At 41.2% G+C, this 16,480-nt stretch overlaps 3 protein-coding genes across 4 annotated transcripts; 2 read left to right on the forward strand and 1 right to left on the reverse strand.

Annotated features, from left to right (window-relative positions):
* The first annotated feature begins 123 nt into the window (after window positions 1-123).
* LOC131307948 (probable receptor-like protein kinase At4g39110) lies at window positions 124-3,327 on the forward strand. The gene has a single exon (XM_058334712.1). It carries the CDS (start codon window positions 428-430, stop codon window positions 3,155-3,157), a length of 2,730 nt encoding a protein of 909 aa, XP_058190695.1. The 5' UTR covers window positions 124-427; the 3' UTR covers window positions 3,158-3,327.
* A 1,282-nt stretch (window positions 3,328-4,609) lies between these two features.
* Window positions 4,610-6,030, forward strand: LOC131307961 (protein OXIDATIVE STRESS 3 LIKE 3-like). Of its 2 annotated transcripts, none has more exons than XM_058334737.1 (2): window positions 4,610-4,890; window positions 5,030-6,030. In XM_058334737.1, exons 1-2 carry the CDS (start codon window positions 4,820-4,822, stop codon window positions 5,226-5,228), a joined length of 270 nt encoding a protein of 89 aa, XP_058190720.1. In that variant the 5' UTR covers window positions 4,610-4,819; the 3' UTR covers window positions 5,229-6,030. The 2 variants fall into 2 exon arrangements, with proteins under 2 accessions (XP_058190720.1, XP_058190721.1); XM_058334738.1 differs by having other exon boundaries at window positions 5,033-6,030.
* On the reverse strand, window positions 5,569-12,297 carry LOC131307950 (SUMO-activating enzyme subunit 2). Its single transcript, XM_058334716.1, has 11 exons — window positions 11,899-12,297; window positions 11,705-11,794; window positions 10,660-10,743; window positions 10,333-10,551; window positions 9,466-9,567; window positions 8,437-8,895; window positions 8,095-8,324; window positions 7,468-7,561; window positions 7,180-7,362; window positions 6,976-7,073; window positions 5,569-6,215 (listed from the first exon to the last, which is right to left on the reverse strand). The coding sequence occupies exons 1-11, from the start codon at window positions 11,929-11,931 to the stop codon at window positions 5,873-5,875; spliced, it is 1,935 nt and encodes a 644-aa protein (XP_058190699.1). The 5' UTR covers window positions 11,932-12,297; the 3' UTR covers window positions 5,569-5,872.
* Between the last annotated feature and the right edge of the window lie 4,183 nt (window positions 12,298-16,480).

A 16,480-nucleotide genomic window follows, 5' to 3' on the forward strand; every position in this document is an offset into this window, starting at 1 on the left:
TTACCATGTTCATCGAAGTGTGACTGAATTGAACTTGTAGTGAATTAGTGGTAGGGGTAAAAAGGGTGGGGTTCTTTCTGTGCAAATTGGATCTTGTTCAATTTTAATGTCGAATAGACTCGAATCAATTTCAATATGCTGATAGTGAGAAACACCACCATATGCCGTTGTTTGCTTAATCGTGATCTGCGGAAGCCCCCTCCGCCTCCGGCACACCGCATCATAATCCTGTTTTCTGCCAGAAAATAGAAAACACTTAAAAGTTCACTAAGCCGTTGTTCAAGATGCTACTCTTAATTTGACCATTTCAAAAGAGTCCTCTTGCAATCATTGGTGTCTGTTATTTCTGTTGCAGAATGCTAATAATAGATGCCAAAACTAACGGAAGGTCAAAAATGGCCTGAAATCTTAGGAAATCCAAAATGTAATGTGGCTGCCACATTCTTCCTCCATTTCCGACCAAGAAAAACGCAGAAACAGAAAAGCGAAAAATAAACAAACCAGAAATAGAAAACCAGTCCCCTTTTTTCCTCACAATCATCCCTTAGTGGGTCTCTTTCGAATTCATCTCCCTCGCACAGGAGGGCTGCTAGAGATGGAAAAGAAGCCAATGGCAACCCTCCTGTTTGTTTTCTGCATCTTCACCACTGCCACCTCCTCCGCCGTCACCTTCACCCCAAAAGACAATTTCTTAATCGACTGCGGCTCCGGCGCCCAAACCACCCATTCTGACGGCAGACTCTTCTTATCTGACCTAAACTCCGGCCAATATTTAGCCTCACAGAGCCGTGATATTTTAGCCTCAATCCCATCAGGAAATGTGTCTTCCCCTATATACCTCTCGGCCCGAATCTTCACCGAGGAAGCCACTTACACCTTCCGAATGGCCCGACCTGGATGGCACTGGATCCGTCTCCATTTCTACCCATTTAAAACCAACGAATATAATCTCCAAAATGCGAGGTTCACGGTCACGACGGACAGTCTGGTCCTCCTCCATGATTTCGGTGTCGAAAACAACAACAATACCGATCAGTGGTTTTTCAAAGAGTACCTCGTCAATGTCACATCAGAGCGTTTTTCTATCAAATTCACACCCCTAAAAGGCGACCCTGCTTTTATCAATGCCATCGAGGTGGTCTCTGCCCCTGACATTTTGATCACCGACTCTGTTTCCGCTCTGTTTCCTGTTGCCCAAATCGATGGGTTTTCAATGCAATCGTACCAAACGGTTTACAGACTCAATGTGGGTGGCCCAGAAATCACATCGAAAAACGACACATTGGGCCGAACTTGGGCAACCGACGGGAATTTTCTGGCACACAAGGAGTTGGGCAAGCAAGTTTCAGTTTCGCCGACGGTGATCAAGTATCCGGAAGCTGGGTCCCCCTTGATTGCGCCCCAATCGGTCTATGCATCGGCCGTGGAGATGGGCGATGCGAATGTCGCGGCCGCAAACTTCAATGTCACGTGGAATTTGGACATCGACTTGTCGTACCAGTACTTGGTACGTCTCCATTTCTGCGATATTATTAGTAAATCGATGGATGATTTGTACTTCAATGTGTTTGTCAATGGGAAGAAGGCCATTTCCGGGATAGACTTGTCGACTTTGACAGGGGGCTTGGCGACGGCTTATTACAAAGATTTCGTCGTCAATTCTTCCATGGTTTCTTCCCCACTTAGCATTCAGATTGGCCCGTGGACAGAGGGGACGGGAGCGATAGACGCACTTTTAAATGGTCTTGAGGTTTTCAAAGTGAACAATTCGGTTGGGAGCTTGGATGGGGAGTTTGGTGTCGATGGAAACACGGCCAATGGTGTTCACAAAGGCACGGTGGCTGCGGTTGGGTTCTGTATGATGTTTGGTGCCTTTGTTGGATTAGGCGCGGTGGCAGTCAAGTGGCAGAAAAGGCCTCAGGATTGGCAGAAGAGGAATAGCTTCTCTTCCTGGTTGCTCCCGCTTCATGCGGGAGACGCTAGCTTCATGAATAGCAAGAGTTCGATGGGCTCTCGAAAAAGCCAATTCTTTTCGTCCACAACGGGCTTAGGCCGGTACTTTTCGTTTAACGAACTGACCGACGCCACCAAGAACTGGGACTCGAAAGCAGTGATTGGCGTTGGTGGTTTCGGGAACGTGTATTATGGAGAGCTTGATGATGGGACGGTAGTCGCTGTCAAGCGTGGAAACCCACAATCCGAGCAGGGGATCAACGAGTTTCAGACGGAAATCCAGATGCTATCAAAACTCAGGCACCGTCACTTGGTGTCTCTTATCGGGTATTGTGACGAAAACACCGAAATGATCCTGGTGTACGAATTCATGTTGAACGGGCCGCTCAGGGACCATCTCTACGGCAAGGATCTGAGCCCGTTGACGTGGAAACAAAGGTTGGAAATATGCATAGGGGCAGCCCGTGGACTCCACTACCTCCACACGGGGGCGGCCCAGGGCATAATCCACCGAGATGTGAAGACCACAAACATTCTGCTCGACGAAAACTTCATTGCCAAGATGGCCGATTTTGGGCTCTCCAAGGATGCTCCCTCGTCAGACGGCCAAAACTACGTAAGCACCGCGGTCAAGGGAAGCTTCGGGTATCTGGACCCGGAGTACTTCCGAAAACAACAACTGACAGACAAATCCGATGTTTACTCATTCGGGGTGGTTTTACTAGAGGTATTATGCGCTCGACCGGCGCTTGATCCTGGTCTACCGAGGGAACAGGTGAACCTGGCCGAGTGGGCAATGCAGTGGAAGCGGAAGGGGTTGCTGGAGAAGATCATGGACCCGGTTTTAATCGGATCGATCAACCTGGAATCGATGAAGAAGTATGCTGAGGCAGCGGAGAAGTGCTTGGCGGAGTACGGCGTCGATAGGCCTACAATGGGAGACGTGCTGTGGAATTTGGAGTATGCTTTGCAGCTGCAGGAGGCTTCGGCGCAGGGGAAGGCTGATGATGAGAACAAGGAACTTGCTGGCACTGCCGCCGCATCTCCTCCTTCCGCAGCGGTTGCCCCTGCTGCGGCTGCAACGACAGATAACCGTCGGATTTCTCCGCCTGAACAGAGTAGGAACCCGGCAGAAGTTCCGGTGATCGATGAGCACTCGGGGACTGCGATGTTCGCTCAATTTGCAGCCATCAATGGCAGATGAATGAAATCTTTAGTTGTTATTCCCAAATAGATGAACTAATATGCTATGTTTTGTGCTCTCTCTTCTTTTCCGGTTTATCTACGTTGGGTTTCTTGTTGTATTGAAACTACAGGATGGATGTAAAGCAAATTCCTTGAAATCTTATGCACTATTTATATTTGTATTTATATACGTCGGTGTGTAGATATATATTGCTCTCAGGAGTGTGATTTTTCCAGTTTTGTAGTCCCGTTTTGCGTTCTGAAAATGATAAGTTGAATGAAGACGGCAAAAAAAATGCAAAGCTTGTTCTGAATTTGTATCTGTGAGTGCATTTTGTATGAATAACACCAGAAGATGGAAAGACTCGTTATAAGAAGACAGTGCACATAAACACACACAAAAAAAATATTACCAAAGCAGAAACAGCATAAAAGTTGAGGAGATCCTTCTGCAAACTCCAATATGTTGCAACCCGAGTGTGCGCGCGTGAGAGAGAGAGAGAGAGAGAGAGAGAGAGAGAGAGAGAGAGAGAGAGAGAGGCATTAGTCTGGTGTGTAAAGGAATGCTAGTAGAAAAAACAGAACTAGCCATAAGCTGCTCCAGCAAACTCAATTAGCGCAACCATTCAGTTCCCGTTTGAGCTTGTAGAGAAAATTGAAGTTTGTGGTGTCGAAAGGCATGTTTTAAGAGGAATGTTACGGGTACCGAAAAACCATACTGAAAATTTACTTCATACTCACAATAAGTGTAGGTCCCATCTCGGATGTTTATGGGCAAAGTATACTTATTATAAGTATGAAGTAGCCTTTTCGCTATGCTTTTTCGGTACCCCATAGCATCACCATCACCGTAGGAATAAGGTATTACTAGTAGTATTTTTGGGGGTTGATTCTCAAAATATCATGAAAGAGGGCCAAACTCCTACATGCGCCACAAGCATTGCTATCAAACAAACCAAGCTACTCGAACTCACTTAATGATCGGCTCATTAACAAATCATGTATTCGACTTTGTACATAAACGACTTGAGTTTAAACACTTTCTTTGAGTTTTGTTAATTGGTTAGCAAAACTTGAAACCACCACTATTCAGCTCGATAATTTTATTACGAGAGCTTGTTTCGTGATTGCTTCCATTATAAAACTAGTTCGAGATCAACACTTGATAATTGTACGAGTTCTAATGCACCTTAAAAGTTCATCAAAATTTCCAATTCAGCCAACTCACTCATTAAAACAAAAAATTATTTGTTGGTCTCGGGGCACCGCCACCATTATCCACCGTACATTGTTGTGGGGCCAGTTTATGACCCCACGAAAATGTGCGATGGATAAGGGTCAAAATACCAAACCAACCACATGCACGGTTGTAGTCACCTTTCTTGTCAACCACCAGTGAGAACAAAATGAAGGCCACATTGTGACTCTGTGAGGACTGAGGAGAGAGAAAGAGATGCCTCCAAATGGTATAAAAGGGTTATTGAATGGACGAGAGCAAGTTTAGCTACGGCTGTGGCCACTTGCCTGCATTCTTCCGAATTCCAATTAGAACCATGCATGCCAACAGAAACGAACCATTTTCATTGTCCATATAACCGAACATCCTTTTTTTGTTTTGAACCCCAAAAGTTGCCTCTCTCTCTCTCTCTCTCTCTCTCTCTCTCTCTCTCTCTCTCAAAATATGGAGAAAGAAACTGAACGTAACATGAGGAGTTTTGACATGGATATGCAGAAGACTGATCTTACACAGAAGTAAGAAAAGAAGCTGTTTTTACATGGATTCAGTAATCCACCGCTTATCAAAAAAAAACAAAAAAAGTAATCAACCCATGCTTCATTCAAAGTGACCACAAATTGAATTTTCCTTTCTTTTCTTTTTTTCCTTGTACAGCAGGAGAGGACTGTCGAGGTACTATTCAGGTAAAGCACGCTCATTTGTGTGCATGGCCGAGGTTCGGTGTGTGGAAGATCTCAAGAAACAAGAACACCCCCAGAAGAGGAAGAAGCATTCTGAGAGGCTGGTTCCTCCCCTTCCGTGTCGGAGGGTGTCAAGTAGTGCCCAATTCGCTTCGCCCATTCTTGGAATGTAAATTATGTAATATATTATCGCAACTCAAACCAATAGGCTGGCTCCTCCTCTCTCGCTTCGTAGGGTGTTAAGAAACAAGAACACCCCCAGAAAAGGATGATGCATTCTGAGAGGCTGGTTCCTCCAGTCTCGTGTCATAGGGTGCCAAGTAGTAGAGCCCAATTCGGTTAGCCCATTCTTGGAATGTAAATTTTGTATTATCACAACTCAAACCAATAGGTACATGTAATTTTATGTATCAAAGCCACAAAAAATTTGCACAAATATGAAATGAATAGAAACAGTTTCCTCTCATCTGCATCTAGTGAATGAAAAGGGATAGAGAAGGCAATGATTCAGAATAATTAGAAGCAGAGACATAAACCTGTCATTAATCGGCTATCCTCGTTTCCCAAAATCTAAAGCTGATAATTACAAGTTTCAGCCTCAACAAATCTGTTAAGTTAGGACAGATACAAATTGTACCTACAGTTTGAATTACAAAAGTTAAAAGGGGGCAAAAAATTACATGTATCTACTCAAGCGAAAAGGTTTAGACCTAACCATGAAGATCCCCTGAAGTTGCAAAAAGAATCACCATTCCCCTCTAACAATGGTACAAAATGAAAATGTGATAAGCCCATATCAAAGTTAGAACCAGCAACACTATTGCAACCTCTTCTTCTTGCTGCCATCTGAATTGCCATCATCAAGCATGAACAGATCATCGCCATCGTCATCGTCATCAATTTCGTGCAGTTCGTTTTTAGAAGAATCAGGAAGGGTAGCATCAGACATTTCAGGCAACTTTCGTTTCTTCCCAGTAGTAGCGCTCTCAATTCCGGTCGGAACAATTTCTATATCACTATCTTCTTTGGTCTCCAGAGAAACTGCCTCAGATGCATTTGATGTGCTCGCACCATTTTCAGTAGAAGTGGTCTTATCCTTTTCTTTTGTCCATCCAGAGAGAACCATCCCATCAGGTTCTTTCTCCTCATCGAAGTCCTCTCTATGACACGACATGTAAACAACACTTCTCAAGTAGCAGCTCGTATATGATATTATAGATAGAGACACCCCATGAACAGATATCGAAGTCAATCACCGAATGCATTCCACAAATTTAAGGGGTATAATAACAACCAACTATTTTAACCTATATAAAGATGTGTCTCTCCAGTAACGAAGCAACTAAATATTCTATCCTCCGGTCTTTTTGCGCTCTCAGAAAGTTAGAAACAGCTGCCATCCTTCTCCTAAGGGTCTCAGCTCTCGCCTCTGGCACTTGACAGCCAACTACGGCCACCTCACCATCACTATCACAACCATTAAAATGAATTGTATAATCACATTGTAGAGAGTCGTCCATGAGGTAGCTGGAGTAGTGTCCTCAGGGAAGATTGTACAAACTATGAAGGGAAGGGACTAGCAAGGGTTGGGTAGGTGAGAATAGAGGCTTCCTAAGTGAGATCTACAATTGTAAAGGAGTGCTTTTGGGCTTTTTGAAGGTGGTCTATGGGAGTCAACCAAGCCATAAACAATATCTAGCAACAGGCGGTTCCACAACTTCTAAATAAGTTCGACTTTTTGGTTTCCTATTTGACCCACTAATACTACCAATAAATAAGCAAATACCTAATGATGACGAGTTCCAAACAAATTTATTTGTTTACAAGGTGTGCACGTAATCACCACCCCAACAGAAAGAAAGAAAAAGAGAGCTCATAGTTACAGCGTCCCAAAAAACATAGCAAAAAAATTAAACAAACCTGTGCTTAATATTGATATTGCAGGACAGCTCTTGCTGAAGGTCCTCAACTGTGAGAATGGTCCCACCAGAGACTGGAGAAGGCAACTCAGACAGAACCTGAGGGGGGAAGGGAAGAGTGAAGAATAATGTAAGGCACGATGCAACTCGTCGCCAAACCACAGCAACTCCGAAAATGCAGAACAATGACATGAGCCATGGATACCTTTTCTAGGTTTGCTTGATAGTTGGCTACCATATCTTCTTCAAGATCATCACCAACCTCATAAAGAAGGGCTGACCCATGCATAATCAAAGGAGAACTCATGCCAAGCATCGCTTCGACAATCTTTTCAACAAAATCCCTCAACTTTGAACGAGAAGTGTTAACCTCAAGCAACAGGGGTGTCTGCGCACAAACATACAGCCTGAGGTTAGCAGGAAGTAGTGGACCCAGATTTGTACTACCAACAAAAAAAAAACACCCACAAGAACAAAGAGAACATAAATGCACCTCAGAACAAACATAGCAGGATTTGTTTGGCTCAAACGGCTCAACTGGCATAAGAAGCATCTTCCTTGAGGGATGTTCAAGGCAATACGTCATCCTGCACAGACTTTCGAATCATCAGCATGCTTTATGGAAACTTATAATTCGTGTAAAAAGTACATTCCTGATTGCCTCTACTTCTGCAGACAACAAGACGCAAAAAGTAAAATAAAGAACATAGACCATTTAGATCACCTACCCACATTTTTTCCCAACAAAGGGCATTCGTGAATAGAGTCAATGCATTTTCACAGACTTGCTCTATGTGAAACACCAAAAAATCCAGTGTATAAATACTCATTTTCAATACTGCAACAGATGCTGGAATTTTAGGTACTTAGTGAGAGTGGAGTTCTCCTTTAACTCAAGCACTGATCCACTTTTTATATGGCTTCATGACAGGTGCAATTGTATATTATAAGCTACGCATCAAACAAAGCGGCACCCCAGAAACAGCAGATACATCTAACAGTGGAACAAACCCAACAAAGATGAAGTTACACGGAACTCCATGGAAAAGAGGTCTAGAAATGCAATACTTCAAACAAAGACACGCACGCTTAGATAAAAACCAAAAGAATGGTGCCCTACCTGTAATTGTTTGCATCATTCTGCAGCACCTTAATTGCCTCGATCACAATCAATCCAGCAATGATAGCATTTGTTGTTGCAACAGCATGAACAATATTTCCAGCAATACCTTTAGCTTCGAAAAGGCTATGCAAAGGAATACCAAAGGAAGCAGCCCGGATGTTTGCAGCAGCTGTAACAAATTCTACAGCCAACTGATCATCTTTATCGAAACTCAAGTTACCAATTTCCTGTGTGTCCATGAGATAAAAGAGAGAAGATAGGGCAAGTGAAGAAAAACAAAAAAGATTAGTTTCATACTGAAAACAAGCCCAAAATAAAAGGCAAGGTAGCAAACCGAACCTTCTCTCTTTTCACAAAAAACAATCTTAGCGCCTCAAAGAATACTCTTGAATTTTCCCTCAGGTTCCATATATCTTGCGGATTCTTCAGCCCTAGAGATGCCATAGCAGACACAGATGATGAATCATCAGCCACAAAAGATTTATCCGCGTTCCCGTTCTGTTGAATAAGTTCAATAGGCAGGACATCTCTAATGTATAAAGGCTTAGGCCTGGCACGGTTTTTCCATGTCTCTTCATTAGATAAAGCTACTCCAATGTTGTAACCGAAAACATGATCATATATTTTCCTCCCGTACTGCTCAATGTCTTCATCCTTTTTACGTTCAAAAACATCTTCTGCATGCTCTGATGAGCTAGTAGCATCACTGGAACGCACATTGAGATCATTGTCCTGGTTTTTGTCCCCAAAGAGCTTCGCAAAAAGTAGATCCTTTGCCCATACAATACAGTGAACAAACTGCAACATTGCCGCAATGACATCAAAGCTTACAGTTAAGAGGGCTAAATATCATCTACATAAAGGGACACAGATTGAGCCGTAAATTCTCATTACAAGCCCAGTAAAAGCTTACAATTCTGATATCGATAGTCTCATCAAAAGACACAGAACATGACAGAACCACAAATGTCTTCTGGAAATTTTTAGACCATACAAAAACACAAACTAATTAAAATACTGTTACAGATTTCCTAAGAGCGCGTATTATGCTTATGTGACCAAGGTATCCGAGGCTTTGCCCCGACTAATCACACTGGTATTATTTTCCCATCCCAGGTAATTTTCAGGGCTAAGTCTTTAAGGTAGAAATCTCAAACGTCGCGAGAGGTGGAATCAACCATTGCTCCACCGCTTGAGATTCGAAGCTAAGATCGCTTGAAGAAAAGTTCAAGCTCCTTGCCACTTGCGTAACCCCCATAGTTTTCTGAGTACACATTTTGAGCTCATTCCATCCAGTATTAACTGACTTAAACGCAAAACTTCACATATGACAAACAATACAAAGACGACAGAAATAGGAGTGAATACCTTTGATGGAGTACTTGTGATGGTACACACGGGATAACTTTTGGGAGCAGGTTTAGGCTGGCATTCATAGCATTCTGTTTTGCCTTTGATATGTACAGTGACCTGCTTCCCGGGAAAAAAAAAAAAAAAAAAGGATTAGGCAAGAAAACAAGAATATTGTAGTTATGGAAAAAAACAATTTAGTAAGAATTTGTAGGACAAAATGCAGAAGTCAAATCACGAGTTTGAAAAGCGTAAAATTTCAGAGCATATGTCAGGGTTCAAATCCTAACTCCTATTATCTTGCACATAAGGGGGGGGGGGGGGGAGGGGGGGGGGGGGGCGGTGGTGCGAAGACACAACCATTAGAGATAATTCAAGCATGGCATGAGCTCTGCCAACGACACTGGTAAAACATCCTTAAAAAGCAGGGATAGCAGGATATGTTGGACAGGTAGGAAGTATATCTATATAATGTAGTTGTTCGCGTAAACTTTCAAACAATGGGTCTCCAACCTAAATTTGAAGGAAAAGGTTTTCTAATCCAAGAAAAGCAACTCAAGCCATAGGATATCCAGCTATTAGGACAGGCTGAGGCCATTGCCGGCTTTGTCACTAGTTAAGCAAAGGTTGCAATATTGGCTTGTCAATCAAGCATGTATTTGTAGTTTTTTCGAAGTGTTCTTTTAGTCCATATTGGATAGAGCATAATTATTGCATCTTTTTCCAATTTATTCAGAGGCCCTTATCGATAGATACACTCAGGAATGGCATATCTAAACAATTAAGTTAAACACAAAACCCATGAACAAGCATATAAGCAAGCCTGATTTGGAAATAAACTCATGCTGTTATATGTCTCAAAGAATTTGGAAAACATAATATCACCTGCCCAAGAAACCCGGTAGTCCCGCTCTCAATCAATGGAACGCCACCTGCCAAGCAGAGGCGGTTTACATGTCGCCTTGCATCTAAGTTGTCGAGTCCATTCAAAACAACGTTGAATTGCTTAAAAAAGTCAACATTGAATTCTGAATCTTTAACATTTGCATGGTATGGGGTAATGCTTATGTGAGGCCTAAATCTTAACACAGCATCCCGAGCAACCTGGTTGTTGAATTATCAAAGCATATATAAACCAACAAACAAATAAAAGATAGTAGTGTCATAGAATGTGGCAGAAAACAAGATGAAGGGCTGAATAACCTCACTTACTTTAGCCTTAGATAGCCCAACATGAGATTTTCGGAACAAGAATTGTCTGTTTAAGTTACTCACTTCTATCGTGTCCATGTCAATCTGAAAACAAATAGAAAGAATTGAGCAACAAACAACCCCACCCCCTCCTAACAATAAGGGAGGAAGAATAAAACAAGAAGATACAGAGTACTTTTAGGAAATATTCTTCATCAACACAAATTGAGGCGTATTCCAATTATTTGCATAAGGAACCACGTCCATCAAGTTGGGTTGATAAATAAACCGACCGACCAGAACAGATGATTGTTCAAGCTTGGTTGTAAACTTAATGAGCTTAAAAATATGTTCAAGCTTCGCTTATTTATGAGGCGAACTGACCACGATCTCTTGTAGCTTGAAAATTTAAACATCATACGTCCAACGAGCTGAGCATTAACTTGTTCAAGCTTGATTTGAAAGCTATAGTTAACGAGCTTCAAAAAAACATTTAAACCAGGTTTATTTTTGAGACAAACCAATCTCAAACGAGCTTTTAACAAGCGAACACAAGCTCGAACTCGAGCAGTTCGGTTCATTTATAAGCCCTAGATAAAGTAGTCCATTAGGCCATAATAATTCAATAACAACACCCCACCCCACCCCCACATCCACACAAACACAAAAACAGGTGTCATTAGGAAAACCGGAAAAAGTGAAAACTTAAAAACTCAAAACTTTCAAACATAAACCCTCTGCCAACGAACTTTGGTTATTTATGAGACAAACCAACTTCAAACGAGCGGGCTTGGAAACAAGCTCGAACTCGAGCGGTTTGGTTCGTTCATGAGCCTTACATAAAAGAACAGTTGTATAAAAAAAATAACTATGACCCTCTGCCGACAAACTTCGGGTGAGGGGCTCAAGGGAAACCCAGAACCCCAAAGGGAGTAAGAGGGATACCCACCACAAAACCAATGAGAAACCCTAAACCCTAAATCTTACAACACTAAAAAAAATCCACTAATTACAACAATTGTGGAAAAATAAAGTGGGGAAAACGAGTTGAGAGGGGTCTACTGACGATGTGGATGTCCTGAAAGCCAGAGAGGGCTAGAGTTTTGAGAAGCTCGCAGCCAATACCACCAGCACCAACCATGAGCACTTTTGCGCCCTAAACAGTGCAAAATACGCAGTTATCTATCACTTCAATCGGGTGTAAATAAGAGATTAAAGTGGGAATACAGAACATGAATAGCGAGAAGTACGTGGGTATACCTTGATTGCGGATAACTGTTGCTCGGAAGCCATTGAGGAGAGAGAGAGAGGGGTGGGAAAGTCAAAGAGTGACGATTTATTAAAGAGTGGGTGTATACGAAGAGGTTTTTAGAGAGAGAGTGAAGGGAGGTTTTTTTTTCTTTTTTCTTTTTTTGGTGGGTGTGAAGAATCGAAGGCGGGTGTGGGGAAAAGGAAAGGTTGGGGAATCCTGGTGTGGTCTTCTCTTCTGCCCTATTGCTTCGACGAAAGGGCGCCAAAAGGTAAACTCTCTCTCTCTCTCTCTGTAAGATCTCTCTCACTCTCGGAAGAAGCGATGCAGTAAGGTCGTGTTTGGGAGTGGGCTAAGGGCTAAAACTAAAGACTAATTTCGGAGGGAGCTGCTGTCCAGTTTTTTTCTTTGTCCAGGGTCCAGTTTTGGGCCTTCGTTGGCTTAAGGTAGGCTAACAATTGATCGGTCCAAAAATGGTCGGTACACCTAGCAGTACTTTAAAAAAAATGGACAGGAGCTTCCTGCGTTTCATCTTGCCTTACTAGTGATACTATTTGCTCTCATTCTAAACTCTTGGTTTTTTTTTTTTTATTTTAAAAGACGATAGGATATTAGTGTGTTAGATTATTACGATTATCAACCTTCTGTCAATACGAGTTGAACCCCTAGTCTCACGCTTCAAAACTCCAAAAGTGGTTTTGTACTAATGTTCTCAATTGTCGTTCTTATAAATTTGAAAAGGTTAAAAACCTGAAATATTTTTGGAAGATACTTTCACATTTTAGCTCTTGCTTTCAGTCACGTTTTTTTTTTTTTGGTCACACAGTATAATTAGCGGGAGTTAGCGAGGTGTGTTAGGTTAACACAGAGAGTGCAGAGACTATCCATAACCCTGCCCCAAACTATCCACGGAGGGGTTGAACCTCCGCCTCCTAAAGGAGGAGAGTGGTAGGCAATCAACTGCACTAGGCAAAGGTTCCTTCCCTCACGTTTACACGAGCGTGTTATGTAACTCAGGTCGTACTTTTATAACTTTCTATCTAGTACTACTAAATTGACTTTTGGTCGCTGGTAGGCCTGTCAATGGGCCGGATCCGATCCGGATCCGACAGATCCGGATCCGGATCCGGATCCGATAAGACACAATCCGATCCGGATCCGATAAGACTCAAATCCGATAGTGGTAATCCGGATCCGAATCCGAAAAATCCGGATCCGAATCCGAAAATCCGAATCCGATCCGGAAACTTTTTTTACTTCAAAAATTTTAGCAAAAAAAAATATTTTTTTCAAAAAAATACAATTTTTTTTTTCAAAAAAAAATTATTTTCCGAAAAAAATTTTAAAAAATTTAAAAAATAAAATAAAAATAAAAATACAACTTCTTAAACATTTTTTTTTTCAAAATAAAAATTTTACTATTTTTTTAAAAAAAATTAAAATTTTTTAAAAAAATGAAGTTCGGATTCGGATTGATAACGGATTTAATCCGATCCGATCCGGATCCGATCCGGATCCGTATTGAATTACCGGATCCGGATTATCGGATTATCGGATCGATGTTATCGGATTCGGATCCGGATCCGGATCGGATTTTTCGAATCGGATCCGGATCGAATCCGGTCCATTGACAGGCCTAGTCGCTGGTGTAGACTTGCAGTTTACCCAAATTGGTCATTTACATTGTTCAGGAAGTTTCGTTCACAAGGACCAAAAATACGGATCGAAAATAAAAGGATCGAAATTAGATTTACCACAAAAAATAGGTTGGGAGAAAATTCATATATACTTGAGAAATATTAAATTTGTTCATGTCAAAACAACTGGAAAACTGTTGCGAAGAGGAGTGAAGAAATAATTTGAGGTGCATTACCTTAAGGTCACTCCTAAAACTAAAAGAATCCTTTTGTCCCGAAATATTTGTCCAGTCTGCAAAACGAAAATTTAAAACTAATATTGTACAGTACAATTTTAGTCTCCACATTCAGCAAATGAAACAACAGAATTGGTTTATATCAACCACCCACTTATCTTCTACTGAATTCAATCTTTTTTCGGCCACGTCAACTGTATCTGCGACCTTGATCACCATTTGCATGGTGTTCACAACATTCTAATTTTTGGCCACAATAGCAGACATTTCAACGGTATTTGCGACCTTGATCGCCATTTGCGTGTTGTTAGCTACATTCTGATTTTGCCCACCAGTTTGGGATCTCGTTTCCTCTTTGCCCTCAAATGGAGAACTGGTGCTAACGAATTATGCTAGAAGGAAAGAAAACAAAAAGGGGATTAAAACAAGTTTATTAGTACCAGTGTAGTGTCATGTATTTTGGACTATATATACCAGGTGGTCATAAAGAGCATTAACATACAAAGTAACACCACTCTCTACATCGTCTTAGATAGACTTCAAGAAAAACTCCATATCGTGTGGGGTCTTGATCTCAGTTAGGGTATGCGCATCTCATGGAGTCGTGAGGAAAAAGTTTTGCATTTTTTAACCAAAAAACAACAAACCGAACATGTTTTCTTAGCGTGTTTATAAGATTTTACAAAATAAGAAACAACCGCTTTGCCAAAAAACACTTAATATCCCACTTCTTTCTATCGGTAGATATCTCTCACAATTAAATAAACAGCATTGGTTTGTCCTAACACTCAGACACTACACTTGGAACATCATAAACTAACATGTACTACATTGCAAGTAATCTGCACATAGATCGATCAATGAATCTTTGGCCCAGTGCTAAGTGGTTTACAAGCAGAGGATTGGAAACTAAATCCCTAATGGGTCGCATAGTTGAAAGGGCAACTGTCCAACGAAGAAAGGAAAAAGATCAAAGAAGAAGGAAGCAAAATCAAAATTGCAATACAAAAGCGCAGTAGTTTTGGAGGTTTACTGGGCCATGAAAATCAACAATTCATGGCGTCAAATACTATCTAGCAACGTAAAGGCTAAAAGTGCGTCAACTTTAGTACCCATCAATGGGTATCCGGCTGGGTAGGGAGTAGGGACAAGACTATGGCAAGGGAAAAAAGTGAACATCACAAAACTAGATTTATACAGCTTTACTTTGAGAGAGGTAAACGAATTTCAAGCTCAAAAATCATTGCAAGATGATATATATATATATACACACACCAACTCGCCATGCATATGTTGTTGGGAGGATAGGAAAGAGTGAGACGCCAGCCTGAAGAAAATAGCCTCGAAAAACGAGAATAACAGCAACCACATTAGATGGAGCCATAACCCACCTTGCCAAAACCAAAGAATCCATGCTAGATGCCATCGCCATGAATTGAAATACGGAGGCCATAGATACCAACGACAGAGAACCAACAAGGAACTAATTTCCTCCGGCTATTAGGCAGGCCCACACATGAATCCACGCACAAATACAAATCGCAACATGAGTTCTGTTTTGTTGACCAAAAGCTTTGGAGATGAATTTCCTCCGGTTATTGTTTACTCAAGCTCTACCTTTCGCGTAACCAGGCCCTGCCGCTCTTGAGCTAAGGCCTATAAGGCTATCGTCTTTATCATATATACCTCCAAAAAAGTGGGTCCTCGACTATTTCCGAGCATGTGGGACCAAAAGAATACTTTAGCATGCATTATAAAAGCTGAAAAAATGATGTAGAACACATAGAGACCCAATTTCATGATCAGTTGGACTTAATTAGCTAAGCTTCGGAAGCTCAAACGGTATTTAATTTTAGATTACCCAAGTTAAAAAAATTCGGACGAGCTCGGAATAGTCTCAAACTCGGTGGGCTAACTTATTTTCGAGCTCCGGTCAATACTCATAAACCTTCGGTTGATGATCAATGGTATTTTTTGGCCTAATTCCTACGTTTAGGCTTTCAATTGCATTATTTTGTCATTTTGAAAAAGATTTGTTTCGTTAATAACTCTTAGACCGTAATTAATTTTATGTTGATTCTTTTTGGGAAAGTCTTGTTTTTCTTTTCCGTTTTTAGTTTTAGAAAAAGCCCAAAATTCCGGGACTTTTTATTTTCCAAGTTTATTTTTAGGGTTTCGGCCTATATAAGGGGTTTGCAACCTAAAGTTTATGCAACTTTTAATCAATAATATTACAGAGATTCTCTCTTTCTTCCTTGTGCGCAAGATTTGCTCATTGCGATTGGTTATTTATCTCATTTGGATTAGTACGCTAACTAGTCTCTTGTGACTTCTGCTGTGTCCAAAAAGGAAAATTAGGATCCCTCCAAAATTGCTTTAAGTTCCTGAAAAATCAGGGCTGGTAATTTACTAAAAAAATTATCAGGGTGGTCCTGCACACAATGAATGATTTTCAATTCAACGAAGCCGGCATGGCAATTTACATGGAGGGTGGGTAATAAAAACATGCATAGAGTATATAAAAATAATGTACTATGTATAAAGTTGCTTTTGAGGTGCTCGTGTAGTCGTGTGGTTGTGACTTGGGAGGGTCAAGTGAATTCTTTGTTTTATATTTTTCTCAATGCAGGTGGGCACATTCTAGACTTTGTATTTATTAATGGTAAATAATTTTGGCACTTCAATTTTTTTATGATGGCATTTCAAAATTTGTCTTTTGA

This window comes from Rhododendron vialii, chromosome 11a (genome assembly GCF_030253575.1).
Source record: "Rhododendron vialii isolate Sample 1 chromosome 11a, ASM3025357v1".
Taxonomy (NCBI): Eukaryota; Viridiplantae; Streptophyta; class Magnoliopsida; order Ericales; family Ericaceae; genus Rhododendron; species Rhododendron vialii.

What these genes read in the sequence shown, in the direction of transcription:
- LOC131307961 (XM_058334737.1), top strand. Translation starts at nt 4,820, where the DNA reads ATGGAGAAAGAAACTGAACGTAACATGAGGAGTTTTGACATGGATATG. An exon ending in AAGACTGATCTTACACAGAA is followed by an intron (nt 4,891 to 5,029) that starts GTAAGAAAAGAA and finishes TTCCTTGTACAG; the next exon opens with CAGGAGAGGACTGTCGAGGT.
- LOC131307948 (XM_058334712.1), top strand. Translation starts at nt 428, where the DNA reads ATGTGGCTGCCACATTCTTCCTCCATTTCCGACCAAGAAAAACGCAGA.
- LOC131307950 (XM_058334716.1), bottom strand. Translation starts at nt 11,931, where the DNA reads ATGGCTTCCGAGCAACAGTTATCCGCAATCAAG. An exon ending in AACAGTTATCCGCAATCAAG is followed by an intron (nt 11,795 to 11,898) that starts GTATACCCACGT and finishes TGCACTGTTTAG; the next exon opens with GGCGCAAAAGTGCTCATGGT. An exon ending in TCACAAGTACTCCATCAAAG is followed by an intron (nt 8,896 to 9,465) that starts GTATTCACTCCT and finishes GCAATGTTGCAG; the next exon opens with TTTGTTCACTGTATTGTATG.